Here is a 24,088-nt window from a genome sequence, read left to right as displayed (position 1 = left end):
ACGGAACTAAAATCTTCCTCTGGCTCAGGAAAGGAGGGCAGGGAGGGAGACCAACCAGGGATGTTTCATATGCAGGGGAGAAAAAAAATGACTTTGCTTCTGCCAGGCGAGCTTGACTTTCATTGGTCATACCTTGGTGAGAGCCATGTTATTAGCTCATTAGATGAGGCGAGCCCGCCTGAGTTTTGAGGTGTGTGAAATTCACATGCCCATGTCGCTGTCAAGGTCTGAATTGTCGTCTGCATGGACCAGGTGAAGGATTGCTCAGTCTTCTATGGTACTACCAATACTCACCCTTAGTCTGGTTGCATGTCTTGATCAAGATGCTCCTCGTTTGTGTGAGACAGAGATGGAGAAGACTCTAGTAGGCTCCTTGGGCTGAGGGCCATTTTTTGAATAGGCTTTCCTGGTGTCTGAGTGACAATGAAGGCCGTCTCTGATTCCCTGGTGCCTTTTCTGCTTCCACATCACATGGTCGCTTTGGATGTGGACCTTTTAAAGCCCGAAGGAGGGGATTCCCCTCAGAATGATGTCACTTAGACTTGGCAGAAGTTTTCTTGAAGAACTTCCCATCTAGAGAATGGGGTGTATGTCCCGCCCTGTAGTCTGCAGGTGAACAAAGAGAGAGCCCCAAATCGGCATCCATCATTGCCCTAAGATCGCACAGCCTTTATCACTTCACCGGTGTGCTCGCCCCTAGATCGTGGTGTGTGATGTTTGGGCTGCCTTTCATAGCCTCCGCAGCTGGGAATTCAAGATGCTATACTTAGGCAGAAGTCCATGAAGGAATTAATTGATACGAGCCAGAAGTTGATTGCCATTTAAGTACTCAGCCTCCAGCATTGCCAAGTTTCCCTCTTTGCAGAAAGAACCGAGCTTGCCTGCAAACTGGCTCATTCAGGATGTGAGCATAAGATGGAATTCAACCTTTAATATGCTGCAACACCTGTTTGGAAATAAAGGGGCTCTGTGCTTTTCCCCCCAAGGAGTTGACAGCTGACTTCATTACCGAGGAATCTGGCGGAGATGGTCGCGGCTACTCCTCAGCCTCCGGAGGCGCTCACCCAGGAATGTGGTGCCAGCCAGACCTGAGCATTGGGAGCCTGCCAGGAACCCATGCTGGGTCATTTTGCCCTAAATCATCCCTCTTCCTTGGACTCTAGAAGTTTTCAGGACGTCTGGTAGAGCTCCCTCCACACAAGGGAGCCAGTGAGAGGCTCTGGCCTGCTGAAGCTAAGTGGAGAAGCGTTTGCAGGTGTTCTCTAGTGGGATCTGGATTTCCACACTTCCTTTCTCAAGGGTTCTGCAATGCTGCGCCCCCAAAGGCAGAGCTGCCATGCTCCATAGTGGGGAACTTGAGGGTTCACTGGAGTCCTTGTCCGGGTTCTGGAACAGACCCAGCGCTGCTCCAAGGAGCCTAATAAGCCCCTGGGGGATCCTGAGAGGCTGTCTCTGATGCCACTTCCTTCCGTTTGGGCTGGAACCCTGATTCTGCTTATCAGCTTTCCATGGAGAATGTCAACCCATTTGCATGGTTCCAAAAGCGTAGTAATCTGGCCTCCATTCACAGCAGACAATAGAGCATTATCTGACTCGCACCAGAGAATATTGACTTTCTACCATTTGTTATCCTTCATCATTAAAAGAAAAAAAAAATCTGTTTGAAATCTCTAAGTCCAGGGACAGGAATGGACTTACAGAGAGTACATCCATTTGGTAGATTGTTGCCCAACCTGAAGCAACATAACCATGGGGGCCGCAGAGCAACTTTGAAAGTGCCTGTGCTATTAATTTAAAACAAAGCACAACTCAAACTTTTATATGCCCCAAAAGATCCCACGATTCTTTTAAAACAAACATTTTAAATAGTCTGGAATGAGAATAATTCGGAAAAAAAAAAAAAAGGAATAATCGATGCCAAAGGTCAAAATCGGCAATCCAAGAGTTGGACCTGGCCTGAAAAGTGTGTCTCATGTGGCCCACATGGCGGGGAGCACCAGAGTTTGAATACATACTGGAGTAGGTGCCAATATTTAGAAATTGGCACATGGCACGTCCCCACCCGGATTGCTGGCTCCTCCTGAGACACTAGGCAGTCTGGCCTCACAGGCTGCTTCCCCTCCAGGCAACAGCTGGGGCAGGTGACGGGGCATTTGCTCTCCGGGTTTCCAGAGTCCCCACTGGGCTGGAGCTCTGTCGCACTGAGTTTGGCTTCCTGGACCAGGTATAAGGGTGGTGAGGTTCTGGGTCATTTCCCCCTTTTTCCTAAATTTGTGACTGGTTCTTAGGTTACTTTAGAGTTAGAGTCATCGTTCCGTGCCCCGTTATAAAAGGTACTGTTGAGGGAAGTGAGTCTGAGACCCACCCTACCCCTCTACTCCTTGGAGGTTATTTTCGAACTTTCGGTCTTGAGTCCGGCACACTGGCCGGAGAATGTTAGCTCGGGCTCCATCTAGAATCGCCTGGGGCACTTCTGATGTCCAGCTTGCATTCTAGACCAGTGAAGTCAGACTCTCTGGGAGTGGGATTCAGGCAGTAGAGTTTTTCAAAGTCCTCTAGGTGATTCCAATGTAAAAGGTCCTTGAGAAATCAGAGAAAATTTCGCATTAGAGCAGGTTTTCAACCTTGGCACTATTGATTGACATTTTGGAGCAGATAACTCTTTGTTCTGGGCACCTGTGCAGTGGGGTGTGGGGTGTTTAGTGGTGTCTCTGGCCTCTACCCATAGACGCAGTAGTGCTCCTCCAGATGAGACCCACTCCGTTAGATCATAAAATTATGGTCAGGAAGAGTGGCTATTGTGTTCGCCCCCTGCCCACACATCAGGGCTTTCAGAAATTTCTTTTGGAATTAAGTACTAGGAAAAAAAAATTTTTTTCTCTTAAAAAGCTGGTCTATCCCTTCCTTTCTGTTCATTTTTTTTCTCCCTTTCCTACTAGGAAGCTCGAAGTCAATGCTAAAACACATTCAATACCAAGGTAGCAGCACGTTTAAAAACAGGGAAGTCTTGAGTGTATTTTCTCCTCTCTGCATCATGCTGATTTTCCTAATAACATTTTACTAATCTCTAAGTTGCCTTATATTCTTAGGGAATGAAGTAGGAAATAAACATAAACAAGGCAACAAACACAAGGAGGGACGGGCTGTTCCTCTCAAGGCTTAGTCAACATGAGCCAACAAACCAGTGGCTGTAAGGAGGAACCTGCTCCATTTGAATGACCTGGTGCTCCGCAGAGCATATGGAACAACTAAGGGTCAACTCCTTTGGCCTCCAGCTTTGCCTGGGAAGAGGCTGAACTGGATGTGTCAGGGGAACCCAGTGGCCAGCCGAGTGACAGCCTCTAGGAGAATAAATACCAGACTCTGCTGCTTCCTGAGAGCCCATGTCCTGCTGTTTCCTAGGAGTCTGGGAAGTCTCTAAGAGGCGAGGCTCTGAAAGGCAACTTGGGATCCATCCCTGGGACGACACCATCACCTGCTTTCCGTGAATGAAGAGCACCTTACTTTTAGTGAAATATAACCCACTCGTTAATACCAGCAGTTTTAATAAATGCTTTAAAAAAATCCTTAGTAAGTAATGCAAAATCCTTGAATAGACCAGAGATCTTAATTTTTTTTAAATATAGCTGAGTATTTTAATTATGAATGTACTTGCATATTCTCAGCATACTTCATTATTTATGTAGCTGGTGAAAAAGCTTTTTAATTAAATAGCATGCTGGCAATCCATTGTGAAATGTATAGATGTAGGTTTTCCTTGCATTAAAAAACTAAATACACACACGGAACATGGGCCAGCACGCATACTTTAATCACCATGAGGTATTTGTTTCTGAAGGATCTTAAAATTTGACCAATTTCTTCACTGGTAACAAAATAAATAGTCTAATTTTCCAGCTCTCTGCATGGCTATTCAGATTTAATGCACTCAATTAATTTGGAGATGGAGCAGAGCGGCAGTTCTCAAAGTGGGGCCCCCACACCTGCCGCAGCTGCATCACCTGGGAACTTCTTAGAATTGCAAAATTTGGCTGGAGCCCCACCCCAGGCCCAGCGAATCCACGATTCTGGGCGTCAGTGGGGGCACCCTCTGCTATCAGAGCCCTCCAGGTGATACTGATGCAGGTGAAGATTTGGGAACCCTGGGTGAGCGTTCTGCCTTGTGGTGTCTGCAGTCTGGGTCTCACGCCCGGGGCCCCTACTGACGGGCAGTCACAATGGAGTGAATCAGGCCATGCTTCCGTCCCCGCCATCCAAAAAGTGCTGTTGAGGATTGTCACTCCTTTAGGGTTTAGACGGCCTGCTCGAGGTCCTCAAAGTTTCAGGGAGGTTAAAAACAGTCATCGTGAGGGAAATATTTTAAGCCTGACGTGGTTGAAAGTTGCCCATCAATATCAGGTGCAGACTTACCAATTTTGATGAAACACGGATACTAGGACTCAACTCAGGCATTGCCATTCTCTCCTTTCCCAGCACAAAAAGGCTCTGACATTAGAGCTCCGGCCCATGGCACATTTTGTCGCCAGCTGCGGTGCCAGCTTCTTCCAGAGACACCCCGCCCGTGTCCAGGCCAATGACCAGGCTGCGTTGCCGCCCGCGGCCGGGAGCAACCATGGCCAGGAGGCGAGTGATTTGGAGAAGGCCACGCCAGGAGTCAGCGCCAGAACTAGCTAGCACCAACAGCCGCCCGGCTCCCCACTCTGTGCTTTGTCTTCTGAATGAACAAAGCTGCTTCTTAAGTACACATGAGCCAAACTGCCTTTCAAATTGCAGCCATCTACTTGGAGTTCAGATTTGCACAGCATGACATGAATTGGGCTGCAAATTATGCAGAAAACAGCCATCACATCCATCTGTGATGTCAGAATCCTCCAGTACAATGTGACCTGGTAGTATCTGGGAGAGGAGACGCATATTGCGTCTGATTCTTTCCCTATGCAGTATGATGAATATACTCCCGGCTGCATTTGGCCCAGTGTGAAAAGGTTAAATATGATTGAGGTTATGCCTGTGATAAGCTCAAGAGCAGACTTCACTTCCAAGGGTGCAGGCGATTAGATTTTTTTTTTTTTTAACAGTAGAAGAACTAGAAAAAGAAAACACACAAATACGCTCATACCTAATGGTAAACTGAATTTATTTCCTCTTGGAAAACAATTCCAGTAATCTCCAGGTTCAGACCGCAGAGTAAACATTAATAACAGTAACATACAGGTTAGTTCAACTGATTCAAGAATTTGGCTGTGTGAAATCATTAAGGAAAACCTTGAACACTCAAAGCTTCAAATGTATCCAGGAAAAAAAGTCTTTGACGGTCTACATTACGGCTATTGTATATATAGTGACGCTACCTGCCACATTGCAAGGCTTACAAATATATATACGGGCCTTATCCAGCTGTGGGGCTCTGTTCTGTGAGGACATCTCTTCGTGGTCTGCGAGAATCTTCAGCAATAAAAAATAATCTTGGATTTAACCGTTGATATACCAAAAGAGAAATTCTAGGCTTAAGGGTAAATAAAAGGAAGTCCAAACATAGTCTCATTTGTAACGGCTGTTTTAATCTGTCTTCCTCGAAAATACTGTCTCTTAAGCCATTTTGCTCACATTTTTTTTTTTTTATCTTGCCTGAATAGGGCCCAAGTCCACTTGTCTTTATAAGACCATTTTAGTATCAGACGACATAATACATGTGCAACACTTTATATACAAGGAGTCTATCCGGTGCTCAAAAGTTCAAACACATGAACATCCAACAGTTTTGATAATACAAGTTTTATGGTACAATACAATGTTTCTGAATATTATACATTAACAATGAAAGTTTCGTGCAAAGAGTAAAACATGTTCCCTTTTTGTGCCACAAAAGTCATTCTCCTTGAGAGACCGTACTTGCACTAACTGCTGTGTTGGGTCATCGTATGGTTCTGTAACAAAAAAGAAAGAGGGGAAAAAAACACTTAAGTGATCTTATTGTCATCAGACCAAGGATCTATACATGCTGGTTGACTGATAAAGACGTGAACTGTGTTTCTGCACCCCCCTCTGGAGAGGTGCTCGTGGGGACCCCCAGTGAGTACTGGGAGGGAGGGGCAGGGCCAGGGGCCTCTGGGAGGTGAGATGCCTGGCCTGTACCTTTCCTTTTTTCTCTGCTTCTGCCCGGCCTTCCCAGAATCCCCTCCTACCTTCCACCATCTCTTCTTATCAAAGTCAGACCTGTTTTCCAAAGACCAGGGTAGCAGGATTTTAACAGTTTTATTTATCTCTGTGTTATTTCCCTTACAAAAGCTTTTGGTCTCACCACTCTTAGATGGGAACATCTTGACTGCAGAGGCTCTATCTGTCCCTGAATATGGCCTTTACAGGCAAGGGCTGCCTGGCCAATAACCCACAGAGGGGGCAAGAAGCTCCTCCAGCTCCTCTCCCGGGTCTGGGTTCAGGGCTGTCACTCCAAGGCTCAGGCACACATTAGAGCAGGTGCAACCACCCCCAACCCCAGCTGAAGCAGCTTTTGTGGTACTTGGGTTGTCTCCTCTCCATCCACACAGCACGTTTCCTTTCCGAGTAGACACCCTCCTTCTCAACGGTGAGAGGCCAACTCTATACGTGGACCTGCAGCCTATGATGGAGGATGGCCCCAGACCCAGGGCATTCATTCGGAGCCTAAGTCTGCAGACGGCCTGATTTCCCCCTTCCATCTTCTGCATTTCCCCTGAGCCAGGGTCTCCCACCTGTCAGCTTACACCATCCCCTGCCCCATCGCTTCTGCTCAGAACCTTGAGGTCTAGCTCAGAATACAACCACTTCCAAGCTCATCCCATTGAAAACCGATTCCTCCCTCCTCTGATTTCCTCCTGAGTTATACTGCTCAGAGTACACATCTAAGGTCTTCTGGTTATTTGTAGGCCTGGCTCTCTCCTTACATCAGAAATTCTGGTGTTCATTCATTTATTCATTCCTTCACAAACATCTGTTGAACACTTGTATCACCACCTGACGTGGTGGCCCTCAGTAACGCCATCTTTGTAAAGACCCAGCCAAAGGAATGACTGACTAGCTAGGCAAGGGCTATTGAAGGGCACGGGGTGGCCGCCGCCTACTGATGCCTTCCAAGTGCTCACAGTCTAAAGAAGAAAGGCACGTGGGCACAAAATAGCAAAGCAATATGGCAGGATTAGGTCAGAAATGAACACAGAAATGCCACGACAACACCTAACCCTGCCTGGACTTTGGAGAAGGCTTTGCAGTGGAGGTAACGCGTGACATTTGAGTTGAGGCTGGAAACAGGAGAACACATTGGGCACTCCAGGCCAACACACTCACATGAGCAAAGGCAATGAAGCAAGAATACACAAGGTGTGTTGGTGGACCTGCAACTTGTTCGGGTTGGATGGAGTCTCCTGGAGTGTCCTGAACTAAGAGTACTGATGAGAAAGGAAGACGGAGGGCAGTTCGGGGTCAGATTATAAAGAGCCTTTTGTACCTTGCTAAGGAGGTCAGACCTTGTCATGGAGGTGAAGGGCAGCCATGGAAGTTTTTTAAGCAGTGGTTTTAAGCCTTAAAGATCTTCGTTATCTCTTCCTCACCCACAACTAGAAAACTGCCTGCTCTGTGTACACTTGCTGAATGACCAGGTGCTTGCCCAGTCAGGGCTGAGAGCACCAGTGAGGGAGATGGGAGATTTTGTGAAGAGGACCAAAGCTTTCTAGTCTCTGTTTCAAACTTAGCCCATTTTTGGAGCCTGGCAACAAATAATGATGAGGAACATTATGTCGCTCTCTCTTATTGAAAACAAACCTATTTTTATTAATTCAGTGATTCAGCTGGATCTTTTTCTTTTCTTAGTAGCACTAGCCTAATAGTGCACACAGGAACAATTTTTATGCTAATCCTCTTTTTCTTTGTATTGACTTCCAAATACTTCTGAAAATTATATTTCACCAACAGGCAGACAGAAAGGGTAATCAAAATACTGATGAGACCAAAAAACTTTCCTACGTCCTTAAAAATAAACACAATGATGATCAGAGAGTTTATAAACAATACAAAAGCTCATTTGCTCCAAATATTGTATCTGAGCTTTCTTATGCCTTTTGTTATCTCAAAGAGAAGTCTGATCAGGGTTTTCATTGGTGACAAAAGTTACTTAAATGATAGGACACTGATGGGTGGTGGGAGATTTTTTTTTTTTTAAACCATAATCAAAGCTAAAAAAAAATCAATTTAATAACATTAGGTTTAAATGTGTAAGCGCCTACAACAGACATTCTGCATTCGATAGGATTCTAGAGGTTAATAAAGGAAGATATACTGCAATCTCTCCAGTGTTTTTATGTGTGCCTCTATTGAGATACTGCAAAACAAGAACCTAACACAAATTGGCTGTAATAGTTAGCAGGGCTTGTGTCTCAGACACTTTCATCCTAAACCAAAGCCAAACAAGCCTCTTCAGAGGTGCAGGGAAACGAACAAATGCGTATGATTCACTTATTGCAATGGACCGAAGTTGCTACTACAGAGGAGTTACGCTTTGCATATTAAGAGAGAAGAAGATAAATCATATGAGAGAAGGACAAGATTACGGCGTGTGAAATTCAAGCTTACACAAACATAATGAGCCCTAATAGAAATAATGTCTAAATGGGAAATCTGGCATAAAACATGGCAAAAGCAGAAAGCTCTCTTGGTGTAGAGATACCAATTGAGATCAATTATTGTAATTTTTTTCCTCCTCCTACCCCACTTTCTTTTTTTTGTGCTCCAGCTCAAATGGGGGCTGAGTTAAGCCTGGCTCCCCCCAGCCCATCCCCATGTTCACCACCGGTAGTGACTGTCAAGACGGGAAAGGGGCACCCTGCTAGGTGGCCTTGGGTAATGGGCGCATTTGCTTTGACAACAAAAGAAAGGCAGTCCTCAAAGTCTTTCCCTCACCACCTTTGGGGATCCCTGGGCTGTGTCTGCTCCCCTCCCCCACACTTTATTCTGAGTCACTGAAAAGAGAAATGGCCCAATTTCATTTTCTGAAGGAAGGAATGCGCGTCTGAACTGCGCAGGTTGGGTTGGCTTTCAGGAGTTGGAGAGAACAGACTGAGAGTGAGAGTCTCTAGACTTCACTGAGGATCCTCTGATAAGAGAAACAAGAAGGTACTTCACGGGAGCCCTCTGTGTATTTTTTTTTTTTTTTTTTACCTCACAGACATGATTTCTTTCGAAAGGGAGAAAAAGGAGCAAATGGGAAAGATGCACAGGAGAGAAGAGAAGCACTAAGCACAAAGCGAGGGTAGGTCACGAGCACGGTTCTCTCTTGCTCGGGCTCTTTCCATGACATGGGGCCGGTCCTGAGTCACCGCAGGACCAACATGGACGCCCAGCAAGGAAAGAGGCTGCCAGGCCGCCAGCAAGCAGCCTTCTCGGCCTGAGAGTTTTGTGCTCTTTACGTCCAGAGGAAGCCACGACACTAGAACACAGCAGTGGGTCACCTCACCACTTTTGCCCTGCAAGTCACTGTCCCCAAAGTACTTGAATGCAATGACTTGAGGAAGACTTTTTCCTATGAGGAAAAAGATCTGTTCCAGGGAAGGAAAGTGTTTTACAGAATCGAGGAGAACATCAGCGCGAATTGACGGGGGCGTGTGAGGGGGTGACGACAGAAAAGGAAGTGGGAGGAGAAGAAAACTTCTGAAATCCCACAGAGAGCCATATTCTACTCTGCAAAAAGCCATCTCTTGGAGACCCCATGTCTAAGTCACTGAAAACTGCAAACCATTAATCCCAGTTATGAACAGTTGTTTTACACGAGGGGGGCTTATGTTAAAACAACAACAACAACAACAACCCGAAATCCACAGCCACCTTAGATCCATCTAGGTAGGATACCTTAATAGCCAGGTTTCAAAAAAACCCCACTCTCCTTACTGTAAAGGGCCCCATTTGGGAGGAGTGTGTTCTTTTCTTCCCTGTAAATGTGAAGTTAAACTTAGAAAGCTAAAAAACAGACAAGGATCTTCAAAATTCCCTGCTAGCACTATGTATTTCTTTTAAAATACGAGATGCCTTTCATTTTACAAGACTGGAATTCTCATTTGGAGCTTGGCACTCTAACAAATGATTAATTCAGCCTCCTCCTTTCTGAGAGCTGACCACATTTACTGGTCAAACGGTTTAATCCTATTTAAAATGCAATCCAAGCAAAATATTTTTGAATAAAAATAAAACCCCATGATCTCCTGGAACTGCTCACCTTGGCCAAGTTATCCCATTTTCCTGCGATCTTGATGTGAACTGGAATACTGGCACCGATAACAATGATAAAGTGAACCTTTGGAGGAAAGCCTGGGGAATCTACCTTCCCAGGGAGGAAAAATGAAGTCCCCGCCCCCGAAAGTTGTGCCCACAGATTGCCCTCGCTTGTCCAATATTTTGGCAGAGACCACGTCTCGTCTGTGCTTTGTAACTCTCTGTTGGCATCGGCAAAATGTTAAGTAGCAATGGTAATAAAAATAAAAACGTTTGAATGGAAGTTTTGTGCGATCTGTTGATTCAAAGATGTTAATCATTTTTACCATGACTTGTCTATTTATAGCCCTTTGTCTCAAACAAATTCTGACAAGCTTTTAAAACTAAGAAAAAGAGCCAGCATGTTATTTTAAAAAGGAATGAAAAAAACAAAACAAAACAATAACAAGCTTTCCACTAATTCACCATGCCATTAGAATCCCGAATTTAAACTGCAGTTGTATTCAATTTAAATGAGATGTTTTCCAACCAGATGAAATAGTAGGCAATTGTGGCTCTGTAACAATGCAAGGCGGGAAGAAATAAAAGAAATATAAAGATTAAATGTGACTGTTTCTTTCAACAGATGGTGACAGCGCCATGGCAGCCTGTTGTTTTTTCTTTAGTTGAAGAACGCAAACATCCGTAATCAATCATCACTGATTAACTAATTATATTACCCTTCCTTTTATCACGGGGGTTGGACCTTTATCTGTAAACACTATGGATAATCTGTATGCTCGGATTTTTCCAGCGGCATATTCCAGCGCACACACAGTTGGGCAGTTATAAGCTGCACACAGAATTCCACATTACCGTCCACCTTGAAGCCCTTAGCGCTTTTTTTATTTTTTTATTTTTTTTTTTTAAACAAAAGCAATTGGTTTCCAACAGGCTGGATAATAAGTCTTTTGACCTGCATTCTTCTTTGACCCATTAAGGTCACCCCTGTGCTCGGGCATCTAGCTGACTTAGGAAATGCCTGCAAGTCCTACATTTCATCTCCTGCCCACTCAAAATAAAGCTTTCTTTAAATGTGTCTGTACGGGTCCCTGAAGGCCAAAGAGGCATCCCTGTAGTGGGCAATGGGGGGACAGAAGCTTCTGCCTTTATTAATGAATGCAGACCATTATGAGTCTGGCTGGCTCCTTCCCTGTTCCCAGAAGCATATACTGTACGTGACTTAAAATGCTAGAATATTGACACAAAGCGAGCCGGGCACCCCTAAGGAAAATTACTCCTTGGATATAATGTAGGCTCGTAACAGCTATTAGAGTACAAAATAAAACCCTCCGGGATCAAACTGACATATACCGCATTCCACCTAGTCCTCAAACATTAGAAGAATTTCTTTGTGAAGGCGTTCTCAAGGACAGCATTAAACTGACTTTTGTAGCAATCTGCAACAGCTTTTTGGCTCAGAGCTTTTAGTACTAAATCTCTGGTTTGAATCAATACAAGTACTATATCTTCTACATTAATCAATACATTTGGTTCAATACATGTTCTATTAAATTATACTTTCTAATCAAGATTTTTACATTTCCACCCTCTCTATTTTTCACCCCCAACTTCTTTTGTTAGTGAAATAGTTTTAAAAGTGTATACAGCTAATGATGACAGGACAGGGGTTATTTCCCCCACACTCTAGAGAAAAACTATGGCAAGGGGCGGCCCTTAAGCCTCTTAATAAGGTTAACCGAATGTGAATGTAATAAATGAACATTTTCAAAGTCCCCACAACTACAAAAGTACTCTGAGTTTTAAATTAATTAAAAGCGAATTGCTACAGCTCTAGAAGCACCATTAGTAATGTTCTAAAAATTACACTGAAGACCCAAATCATCCAGAAGTACCAATCAGACCCCATTTTGCCACCCAAAGTTTCCTCTCTCCACAATCCACACACTTCCTGATGGGAGAAATTTGGGGGAATTGTGTTTTCGTGGACCTTCTCTGGTAACCAGCAGGAACACATACGTGGGTACGTGCATCTTTGTAAGACATGTTATATTTTAATTAAAATTTAATTAAAATTAAATTTTAATTTAATTCTTTAAAAGATAGATATGTAATATTTCCCAAAGTGCCTTGGGAATCTAAAAAACATATTCATGGCCATTTTCATAGCCAGGGAAGTCGACTCATAATTTTTACTTTGGTAGAATTTACCGAAATGGAGTTCTACTCTTTTGTTTTGACATAGCAGTGGCATTTCAGAAACTGCCAAGATATGCTTTTGCCTCTCTCTCCATAATGCCATGAATGTTGCATTTATGATCATGTTTGCACTGACAGAATTTCCCTTTTATTTTTTCATATGGTAATACTATTGCCATGAACTTCCAGAGACACTGATGCATTTTCTTTTGACATTTAACACCTCACACGGGCTTGGCCTGACAACTCGAAGCATTTTCTGGATGACACCAAGTTACATTAAAGCAAAAGGTGAAACAGTGTCATCAGAAGTGGCCAGAAAAATACATGATTTAAACGATAGGAAAGGACCATTAGGTTATTTTGTCTGTCCCCTTGCTGGAACAGTTTTATAAAGTTTATACTCCAGGCTAATTTTCAATGGTTCTGGCAATGAAGTTTCCATCACATTTCCCATAGGAAATGATTTCACATCCTAATAAATTTCACTGAAGGACATTTCTGTTATTGTTGTTGTTCTTTGGACATTCATGCTAAATAAGCCTAGCAAAGGATGGTCTGAGATAATCTTGAAGCACGTGGACATTGGCATGTTCATGAATTTATGTTCAGAAGTCTTGACCATATATTTGCAGCATTAAGTTCTATCTCATCCAAAGTAACCCAAAAGACAATCCAGTAAGTCATTTCTTAGTCATTATACACAATGTTTCACTCGGTTGCTTCGTTCTAGAGAGAAGCCTACAAATTAAATAGATTCTAGAAGGCCAGTGGGACCTGCCTTTCAACAGCCGACCGTGACACTATTGACATCTTGGGTTGGACAATTCTTTGCCGGGTAGGGGGAGGGTGTCCCCTGCACTGTAGGATATTCAGCAGCATCTCTGGCCTCTATCAAAAACAGGCCACTTTTGGCAACCATTAATGTCTCTAGACATTGCCACGTACTCCCTAGTGGGAAAAAAAAAAATCACCCCCAATTGAGGACCACTGCTTTACAGTGTTTTGAAAACACATTGAGCTTGCTGTGCCGTGCTTGAGTATGCTTAGTCTTCAGTCCAAGAGGTATCTCCTCCACCAAATTTAAAAACAAACAAACAAAGAAGATAGCAAAAGGGATATGTATACTGTGTGGAACTATATCACATGGCATTAAAATATAGTCAGTGGTGAGAATGGGTGATTGTTGAGAAATCGTGGAAAGGATATATAATATCCTTTGAGATAGACAATAAATGGTATTGCATGTATGAACAATTGAGAGTTTCCAGAAAACATCCACTCGTTCACAACTTACCATCCACATACCATCAGTGAACAAAGGCAGTACATTTTCATAGCAATCAATCAATGTACTGCTTTAGGAATATTTACAATCTAACAAAGGATAAATATTAAACTCTGGAAGTTAATATTTATGGCATGGATAGTTGAACTATCTACTTTGGACAAACTGCAGAGCCATCATTCTTAATTTGCTGGTCTAGATTTAAGAGCCGGAGTCAATTATACCTGTGAGTCATGAATGCATCAGAGAACCAAAGACATGTTTTCAGAGATGGGAGGGTCCTAGCAGCATCTTTTCTGATATCTCATTTTATAGATGAGGAAATTAAGACCCAGAGAGGGTAAGCCAACTTTCAAGCTCTTATATCTCCTCCAGTGGCTCAGCTGGCTTTGGGCATGAAACAATTGCCAAGTGGCACCAGTTGATGTGTTCTAATCCCCAGGTTGGACTGGCAGCAAAGATGGTGGACGCTCACCGTCAATGGCGCTCACCAATAATGGGGAGGACAGGGTGCTACGGGCCATAGAGAAAGGACACCTCACCTCTTGTGAGAGAGGAGTCACACTTGCCTGGTGCTGGAGTGTGGAGGAGGAGGTTAGAAGGGAATGAGGGGCTCCAGAGGGAGAGTAAGCAGGAGTCAGGCTGAGAGTCCAGGGGTGTAGACTGTCTGGGGCTGGAAGTCATCTGTGGGGTTGGAGATCCTTCAGGCTGGGCAGGGAGGTGGGGAGCCACTTCAAAAAGAACCTATTTTCAAAACAGGTGCTCTTTCTCACAACGTCAAACCAAACTGGCAAAGCCTATGGTGGTCACCAATGTTGCAAGAATACTTGACTAATTCACTTAGCCTTAGTCTAATATGTCTTCAGAAGCCCAAGCAAAGACTAATTTTTAAAGTAATGCCATGTCCAAATTGCTAATGTAGAACAATTTCTAGAATTTTGACAAACCTCAAAGAGAAATAAAACAAGCCACTCTGGTCCACCAGTTTCAAAAGGGCACTACTGCTGATGGGTCACATGTGGGAAATATTAACATGGTCATAATTCCATTTTTCACTGAGAGCTTAACAATGATAGCAAAATTTCAGTTGCTAGCTGACCCCTATCTGTTTCACATACTGGCCAGGCTTAAACATTTCCCATTTTGGAACTAACAGTAGCATGCAATAGCTACTATGTTAAGAAAAAAAAAAAAGTGCCAAATTGGAAGTATAGGCTAAAAGGAGCACGATGGCCACTGGGAAATGTATTAAAAGTCTAAGGTTTATTTTTGAAGAAAACCGTGAACTACTTGCTTACATGCAAGGAGCCAAAAGAAAATTTAAATCAAAGTATATAAAGCCAGCAAAAGTGAAAGAGAGGCTGGAGCCAAAAGATGCTGTTCAGATTCTAGAAGTGCAAGATCCTGGCATATTATGGGACAGAAGGCTTTGACAGGCAATACAGTCTAATAAGATATTCAGGGATTAAGTCAGTGTTTCACGGACAGATGTGTCCATGTGCCAGTTGTTGCGAAGCTTTAATTTTTCCCCCTACAATGTTTAATTTATCACACTGGCGCTTTCTAAACTCGAACATCTGTAAACAAGGTTAAGAATGACCTCCTTCCAATTTTACATCCGTGAACAGTGCCCCTTCTTCGTGCTCTAATTTTAGATACCTTAAAGATAAATAAATCTGTGGGAGGAAGAAAAAAGAAGGCTTGTCTGACACTGTAATGTGTTCATCTTGGGCAAATACAAATTTCCTCTCCGCCTGGCTCTTGATGCACACAACTGACTTGCTGCGCAAGCTGTAGTCAGGCATCCCCTTCCCAGTCAAACGCAATTAAACAAACTTCTGCTAAATATTTAACAGCCTCGTGTAGTAATTAGCAGCAAATAATGGGAGCTTAAATTGATAATTGCTCAGAAATGTCCTCTTGCCAACCTTACAAGTTTCCCGCTCCTCTCTTTTCTCTTAGATTTTGAATCCCGGAAGATTTTGTTTTAAAGGACTCAGTTACTGAGATTACCCATGGTGACATTACTTGGCCCATGATCTTGCAGTCAAGTTGGGCTGTTTTGCTGTCAGCTGCAAGATTCAACCCACATTACTTATTTTATTTCTGTGTTTGAAATCCATTGCAATTTAAAGTTATGTACCTGAAAGCTGCTGGAACAGGGCATTGATTTAAAAACTGACTGGCAGGCTTAGGATTTAAACTCTGGTCCACTGGATTCAAAAGGTCATCTGATTAGAATGAGAGAGGCACAAGGCTTGTAATTTATATTCAAAGGGTAACCTTTGTAGGGAGAAGGAGGGAGCATGGACTCTTTCTGCTTTTCCATTCCATATGGACAAGGATTCCCTTCAACCAAATTCCAATAATTATGAAAAATAGTTTATTGAACTTCGAAAAAAGCAAAAAGAAATGCCACTTTCTTGTAGTGTATTACTTCCTTTATTAAAAACACTGCCACACTCTCTAGAAGGTAAACTCATATTAAGAGTAAGTCAAACATGTTATAAATCATTAAAAATAACAGAAAAAAAAGTCTTTCCTCAACATAAGCAACCAAATGCTTGTCTACTAGGGGATTTGCTTCAGTAGATATAAATACAAAGGATAAAACTGTGAGAGGACGATGTTTGACTTACATCATTTACACAATTAAACTGCGGAAGTTTAAGTGTGTGTGTGTGTGTGTGTGCGCGCGCGCACCCACACCTGAGGGATGTTGGCCTGAGCATGTGCTGTGCAGAGGGGGGAAAAGTTACCTACGCGTGTGCGTTCTACAGGAAAAGTCCCTGCTGTTGGCCTGTGATCTTTCTGTCCCTCACTGCCCCAAGTAGCCCTTGTTTTAAATTCTGAGAAAGTCCTTTTAACGTGCAAATATTTCACAAACCCAATTCTATTCGGGTGTCTCTCACTTAAAAAAAATACACAACTCTGGTTTGGAAAGAGGAGAAACAATTTCACACTCAAGGTGGGTGCTTGTTTTCTTGCTTGTTTGTTCCTCTCCTCTTCCCCCTGCATGTTTTTGTGTACTGTAGAAAGGTCCCTTCCCTTTAATCAGCTCCCAGCCCCTCACCCCCTGGAATCACCGCTGGTCGCTGGTGGCTGGTTGTTAGCCAGTTCACACAGGCACCAAGAGAGGAAATCAGGAATGCTTCAGGGTTATCTCTTCTCCTACACTGAACCTTGTCAGGTCTTTGGGGTAGATCTGTGTTTTCTCTTGTCCCTCATCCACTCTTGTCTCAGGATCTTTCAGGTCTTACAATGGCAGCGCTCTCCCCCACTTTCCACCCAGCCAAGAAGAGCCTCTTTGTGATTCTGAAACTCCCACGTTAAACTCCCAGTCTCCTCCCACTTCCTGGGCACCTTTTCTGACATGGCTTTCCAGGTCTCTGTGGGACAGTTTCCTCACCTCTCATGGCACACAGAGCTCCTAGAAAGACGGCCCTTTAATTCCCCCGCACAAAGATGTGCTGTAACTATGGTGAGAGTAATCTATAACCCTCACATCCTTATGTAATTTGCTACTCCAAGTTAATTTTAATTCATTACAATAAAGCAATATAATTTAAAAAATAACTCTTTAAAGTGAAGTATTTAACATGATCCTGGAAGAAAGGCCGCTTTGACTAACAGAGGGCCAGGCAGCAGGCATGGTGCATACTCATGCAAATTCAAAGGTGAGCTGTAAACAAGTACACACACACACACAGCAACACCGCCATGCATAAAGGGCCTGGCAACGGGAGGCCTCATTCTAATCAGTCCTCAAAGGAACCTGCCATACAGAAGTGGCACTTATTCTAATTTAAAGCCCTCATGCTTGCTTCAGTGTTGCAAAATTTATAAAAGAATAACTTCATTAAGCCGCCTGGCACTTCAAACACAAATGCAAACCAGCCACAACACAGAAGGGGCTGGACAAGAGGAAGAGAGATATTCCCAGAGAGTTGTTAACTCGGATATTCAATTGAAGTCTGCATTTGGGCAATTCTCTTCCCGATGACGGGGTTTGACATGCAACTTTCCTTCACCAAGGAATTCTGCTCTTTACTTCTATCCCGAGGCCTGTTGCTGCTAGCAGTCTGCTTAATCACACTGAAAATCATTCAGAGGGCTCCAGCAAGCCACGTCCCATGCAGAAATACATCTGGCAGTACCTAAGTGAACACTATTCAGTGTTCCTGTCCTGGTTTGCAGAGAGGAGACTGATTCTGAATACACACTATTACAGTTTCCATTTACTGGGGTATAGATTTCAGACTCTTCTAAATTGAAACACTCATGTAAAAAAAAAAAAAAATCCACTCCCCCACCCTTAACTTGGGTCTTTAAGAAAGCGAGCAAGAGTAAGGACTAAGTGGAAAACATCTGCTTGACCCACGCACAGCACTGGAGAAAAGGCAGTGTCACATCCTAAAACACACACTTCTAAGGAAAATTCTTTTTCTCCCCTGAATCAAAGAAATGCTACAGTAAAATAACTTCAGGCTAGATTTCTAAGTGACAATGCAGTTTGTGTCAGAACATACATCATTTCATGCTCACTGTCAGCATGTTTCTCCAAATCTTTTTTTTTTTTTGGATGCAATGCAAAGACAAATCTAGAAACCTGTTGAAAAACTCCAAGCCTCTGAGAAAGTGTGTGTCACCTACAAGTTGTACTATGCACTGTCATCTAGAGAGATCCCAGTAATGAATGAGCCCTTTCCTGTTCAGGGTTTCTCAATACCCACGTCCAAATTTGGGCATTGATTCTGCTTCAAAGAGAATAAGCGTAAGCCTTCCAAACTCTTGAAAATGGTCATCCATGGATGGAGAAGAGGTAATGACCTTAGGGTGAAATCACTTAAGGTGAATCTCTCCAAAGGCGTACAACAGAAGACGTTCTAGCCCAGCTATCTTTCAGAGCTGTCACTCAGAGGAGAGACCTGCTATAGGACACTCACGCCAGGCTGACGACTGACACGAGAGATGTGAGCATTAAAGTTATCACCCAAAACAACAACAACAAAAAGGCAGTGTCATGTGATTCATATTGTTCCTAGGAGAAACAAATGCTGAAATTAATTCTCTACATCTTTATAAATATGTTTTTATAGTGTTGAAGGCTCTTTTACTTTCACATAATGCCGTAGAGCAGTGAAGGTAAGTTTCTATTATTTTTCTTCTCCATGAATAAAATAGGGCTAATCAGATGGAATGAATGAGCTAATTCAAATACATTGTGTAATAAAATATGGATTATTGATCTTGCGGAGTTGGCAATGCATGAGGCAAATTCAAGTGAATGAAACCCAAAGATCTGAGTTTGACTATTTTTATACATGCTTCAATCTACTAGGACTGTTCCCACTTTGGCAACACCAGCAAAAGAAAACAACGCTAACTAATTAAACCCAGGGCTTCAAAAGGGGACAGATGAAGGGCCAACCCAGAGGGCTGGCGTGGAAGCCCAAGAAGGCCCCCTTAGCAGGGGAGAGATCCCTCGGTAGACTCCTACAACAGAGGGAGGGAGGAGACACGGACAGTCTCTCCCGGCCTGTCTGTGGTGTGGTAAGCGAAAAACTTATTTGGGAGACTGAGATTTACTTCATAGGCATCTTGCTACAAATCCAATCTGGTCCCGTCATCAGAACGAATGTATTGTTGTGGCTTTGCACTTGTGAGGCGGAACTTGCTTGAAATACAGCGCCGGACTGTTCTAGCAGAATCCTTTGGTCTTTATCTCTTAAAAAAACAAAACCAAACCAAAAAACAAAAAGCAGTAATCAACCCTGGTTAGAAAGAAAGCAACTCTGAGTATGAGGGTCACGTGGAATGGAAAGCCTATGCAGCAAACACTAAAGGCAGAAAAGAAGGTGAGCTCTGATATTAGGTGTGTATTTACACACCTCAGTTCTGCCTTCCCGTTTCCCCTTATAAATCTGCCCCCAGATGCTGTGGCATGCTGATTGCTGTTTGTGCTCCGCCACGAAGTGCACACCAGACTCTCCTGTATTCCTTAGAAACTTCTCCCTGCTCCTCCCTGCAGAGCTGGGCCTCTTCCTCCTTTTGACCAGCTCCCCATCCTCACCACCTTTCCGCGGGCCACCGCCAAGGGCCACCCCCCGGCCCCACAAAACATACGATCTTTCCTCCCCTAATTTTTTTCTAGGAGTCGAAATGGGTTCTGTGTTTGGTGTAGGTGTCCCTCCAAAGCACAGGCAAGCGGACGTGTGGCCTGTTTTCGGAAAAGACTTCGACAAAGGGGAGGAATCAGAGATGCTAAACAATGCTGCGCAAAGTTGCAGGCTGCTCGGCTACAGTCCAGAAAATGAATCCAATTTTTCATTCTGTCATTATAAATATTTCATTGCAAATGGTACTGATTTTCTGCAACTGTGGTTAAGCAAAGGGCCTCTGTGTGAATATTTAAGAAAAAAAAAAAGGGGGAAGACAACGAAGAAGAAGGAGGGGGAATGAAAGGTTAGCAACCAATTAATTTCTTACTTTAAATGTAGAAGATTCTGGGAGAAATTCAACAGTGATGTAGTGTGTGACTCAAAGAAGAAGAAGAAAAAAAACATTTACTCTGCTCTTCTTCTGACAGTTTCTCATAAAATATCTGCAGCCCATCTATCTTTTAGTACTCCAGGCTCCTCTGGAGAGCAGAAAATGGTGGTTTAAAGCTCACTTCAGTGCCAGTCTGCGGGAGATTGCTTTCCACAGGACCCCCGCTGATGGAGGCCTAGGGGAAGAGGCCCAGGAGTTATTCAATCAGCCCGAGACTCTGGGGCGGCTGGGGGTCCTTTGAGGGCTGATTATAAAGCTGCCCTCCTGTTGCCTGCCTCGGAACAGAATGAAATGAGCAGCCTCTTGCTGAGCAGATTCTGCAAGAAGGAATTTCACCTGTCATGGAGTTTGTCAGAATTTCAGGATTTATCTTGGTGCAAAATTAATAAAATACCAACCAGGATTTCAGGCTGACTACTCAGCTGTGTCATCTCAAAGTGATCTTTCACCCAGGAAAACCTGGACAGTGAGTACAGCCATTCTTGCCCTACTTTCCCTTTGGAGGGTGAGCGAGGCGATGTAATACCACCCAGACATCAGGATGAGATTTTTGAACCAATTACACACAAGGCTGAATTACGTGTGGGTGCTACTGTCTTAATGTGTGACCTCTCACCTCGCCGCTGTGGTTCTAAAGCCTCTTTGGAATAAGCCCGAGTCTGAAGCATAAAAAGGCCATTTCTGCAGTTTATAACACAGTAGGTCCCCTATGGCGTCACATCTGTTAAATGCATACACTGGTATTTCAGGCCTGAATTTGATTTATCTTTTAAAAAAGAGTACTAACAACAGACTGTGTTAAGAGCCACAGACTGTGAAACATTACAAATTAATCTTGGGGCGGCCGGGAACGAGGAGGCGCGGTTTCATCGTTTGTGCGAACACGCATGCTCTTGTGTCCCGTCACCCTCAGTGCTCCCTGTGGGGGTGTGGGTGTGGGGTGTGGTGGGGGAGGGCCCCGGAGGGGATGGGGCAGGCAGAGGACAAACCTGTCTGCCTGCTCTGGGGCTCTGGGCTGTAGCCAGTTCGGGCATTTGGCATCTCTGCCCATTCTGCTGCAGAAGGTGGCTCGTACCACACAAATCACGAGAGTCACCACAAGTGAGGTTCTGCGAAGCCCAGGGTTTGATCATTTTGAGCTGAGGCTTGTGGAGCCCCGGGGCAATTAGCTTTGGTCCTCAGGGTGGGTGGCATCCCATCACAGATGGGGCAGGGTGTGGGGACTGGCTTGGCGCTCACGCCACGGGCTGGCCTGAGCCACTGGACAGAGGGCACAAACATTTCTCAGATTTGACTCTGGACTCTGGACTCAGGTTCGGAACAGGCATAACTCCAATCACAACAGCCACCTTGTCTTGCATCCCTGGCCCCCCACCACGCTCAGACCATGGGTGCCTCTTACTAATTGGTGGTTGGCAGCACATCCCCGGCTCACAGAGTCTGCCACTGGTTTAAGGCAATTGCTGCCTCCTTGTCCATTTTCCGATGGACATTTTCTAAACAAGACATTAAACAACACTGTAATGCGTTCCTTCCAACTCTTCTCCTAGTTAAATGGCAGTCCCGTTTCAGAGAGCCACCTTTCCGAAGCAGTAGTGGCCCGATAATACCAAGAGATCTCAGGAAAGAGTGAGAAAGGGAGAGGGAAAGCTTGCAAGTGAAGGCACAGATGGTGGGCGGGGACGCAGGGTGCTCAGCAGGCTTCAGTGGAGATGCATTAACTCCACAGAGGGATGAGGGCTGCCCACCAGTTCCATCATGAATTATAACTGAGTATGGGAGTGAGGTCTTAGTGCCTGGCTCACAGCAAATAGACTGTTCTATTTTCCTGCCCAATCACCTTTCACCCTTAGAAACTCAAAGCACAGCAAAGCACACTGCTGATATTTAATGGTATCCCCATAGCCTTTTATGTGTCTAGAAGGCACACAAACTTAGCAGATGTGCCCAGTGGTGTAAGTCAGATAATTATAAAATTAAGTTTTGGCAATGTCAAAAAGGAAACCTTTTACAGGCGATTGGGGTTTCCAGTGAGAGGTGGTCTTCTGTCAGCTGGGGGGACCGAATCAAAGCAGGAGGGGCCGTGAAAGATAGATGCCCGCCTCCCAGCCACGCTGGGTACTGGGGAAGAGCCTCCCTTTTGCGCACTTTTCTCCACCTTTTACGGGAAGGCAGTTCCTGCCCAGTTGGTTAGTTCTCCTACTCGCTCATTCAATGAAGTTATCAATGAAGGAGGCCTGTTATTTTAGGCAGTTTAAAATTTCACCGCTTTTAAAGGACTCGTTTACCCTGCCTTTCACTCCCGCTTAAAGCCTTGGAGTTGCTGTTCTAAATGACAGCACCGCGAGTGAATACTGCTTTTAAGCACTATTCATCTCGCCCGCCACATCTCGGGCTTTTACAGAACACTGCTCTCTCTCCAATAAGGGGAACTTACTCTTTCATAGCTGCAGGGCAGAGCCTGTTCCGAGCTGTAGATTCGCTGCAAATATAACAATAAAGGATACAAATGTGAATTCCTCTTAAAATACACGCTTGGCTCTGAAGCTGCCTTGCCTTAGCAAACTCGATCAAGAGCAGCCTATCAATCTTTCTCCAAATGCACAGCAACAGCTCATTTCACGCGGCTGTCCGATGGATCGCCACATCGATGGATCAGAAGGCGCTGGCATGAATTCTTTGCTCATTTCAAGGGATTTATAGTTGAAGTCCATGACTACCATCTCTCTTTCTCTAATTGTCACAACAGTTGGATATGGAGGTGGTGTTTTCCAATAGTCGGGTAAAAGTTGGTAAACACAAAGGGTCTATTCTTGGCATTTTGTCTCTGCTAACGTGAGGAAGCTGATCCATGTGTGGAGCAAACGTCTAAAATAGGAACATATGTGGGAGTTTAACGTGCCTCTCTGGACTGCAGAATGTTCTAGAAATTGGGATTTCCAGATCTCTCCAAAGGATCTGAATACAAACGTGGCCAGATAGAGCTCTGTCTTTACAGGACAATCATGCCCGCAGTTTCTCGTTCCCTAAAGGAGGCAGATCTTCTGGCGCCGTGGCAGCAGGCTGTCTTGGCGACATAGAAGGTGGTGGGGCCAGCTAGAGCCCAGCCAAAGCAGAATGTGGCAGAGGTGATGAACATTTCCAGGGGGTGGGAAGGGAGGGGGCTGTGAGGGGGCTGTGAGGGGGCTGTGGAACTGGCCACAGTGCTCTTCAGTACACCCTAGCTGGATGCTCCATAAAGTCGCACTGATGGCAGTTCGGAGATGGCCATCTGTCGTCAACTCTGGGCCAGACAAAAAAATAATGTAATGGCAGATCGCTAACAACAGGGCTGTTGGAGGAGGGAATGAGTCCTAGAACGAGGAGGTGGTGCTCCATCTTTTAATAGCGAAAACCAGCCATCGATATGAACATCAAGAAATTAATGGATGGAGAATTTTAAAAAACTGAGCTGGGGTGTTGTAGAAACAATTCAGATGTAAATAAAGTGGTTTTAGCTTATTGCAATCACCTCTGCTGCCCTTCCTTCAGTCATATTAACCACTTGGTTCTTGAAAATTTGACTAGCAGGACACATGGTGAAGCAGTGAGGGCCAAATTTAGTAAAAGGTGAGCCCACGTCGTGCCTCCAAGCATGCACACACAGATTAGGCATTTATTGGTACAAAATGGGTAATTGAAAATGCATTTACTCATTTAGTCCAAATGAGATCATTGTGACAATCATGCTTATCTATCTTTCTGGATGCTTAATTTCTAGACGCAGGCTTAGAAAAAAGCAAAATAAAGCTACCTCATCTTTAGATGCACTGT

The 24,088-nt window shown here is 44.2% G+C and overlaps 1 protein-coding gene across 3 annotated transcripts in view; it reads right to left on the bottom strand.

Annotated features, from left to right (window-relative positions):
* Positions 1 to 5,125: 5,125 nt before the first annotated feature.
* The window catches only part of ZNF521 (zinc finger protein 521), a 272,409-nt gene continuing 253,446 nt past the window's right edge, over positions 5,126 to 24,088 (bottom strand). For all 3 annotated transcript variants that reach the window (XM_025886837.2, XM_073898389.1, XM_073898391.1), the window contains one exon: positions 5,126 to 5,927. In XM_025886837.2, the coding sequence (XP_025742622.1) occupies positions 5,898 to 5,927 (30 nt within the window). In that variant the 3' untranslated portion in view covers positions 5,126 to 5,897. The remainder of the gene's footprint in view (positions 5,928 to 24,088) is intronic.

This window comes from Callorhinus ursinus, unplaced genomic scaffold (assembly GCF_003265705.2).
Source record: "Callorhinus ursinus isolate GAN/ISIS: 27379988/994484 unplaced genomic scaffold, GSC_fseal_2.0 scaffold11, whole genome shotgun sequence".
Classification (NCBI taxonomy): domain Eukaryota; kingdom Metazoa; phylum Chordata; class Mammalia; order Carnivora; family Otariidae; genus Callorhinus; species Callorhinus ursinus.
This window is presented reverse-complemented; position numbering and strand designations above follow the sequence as displayed.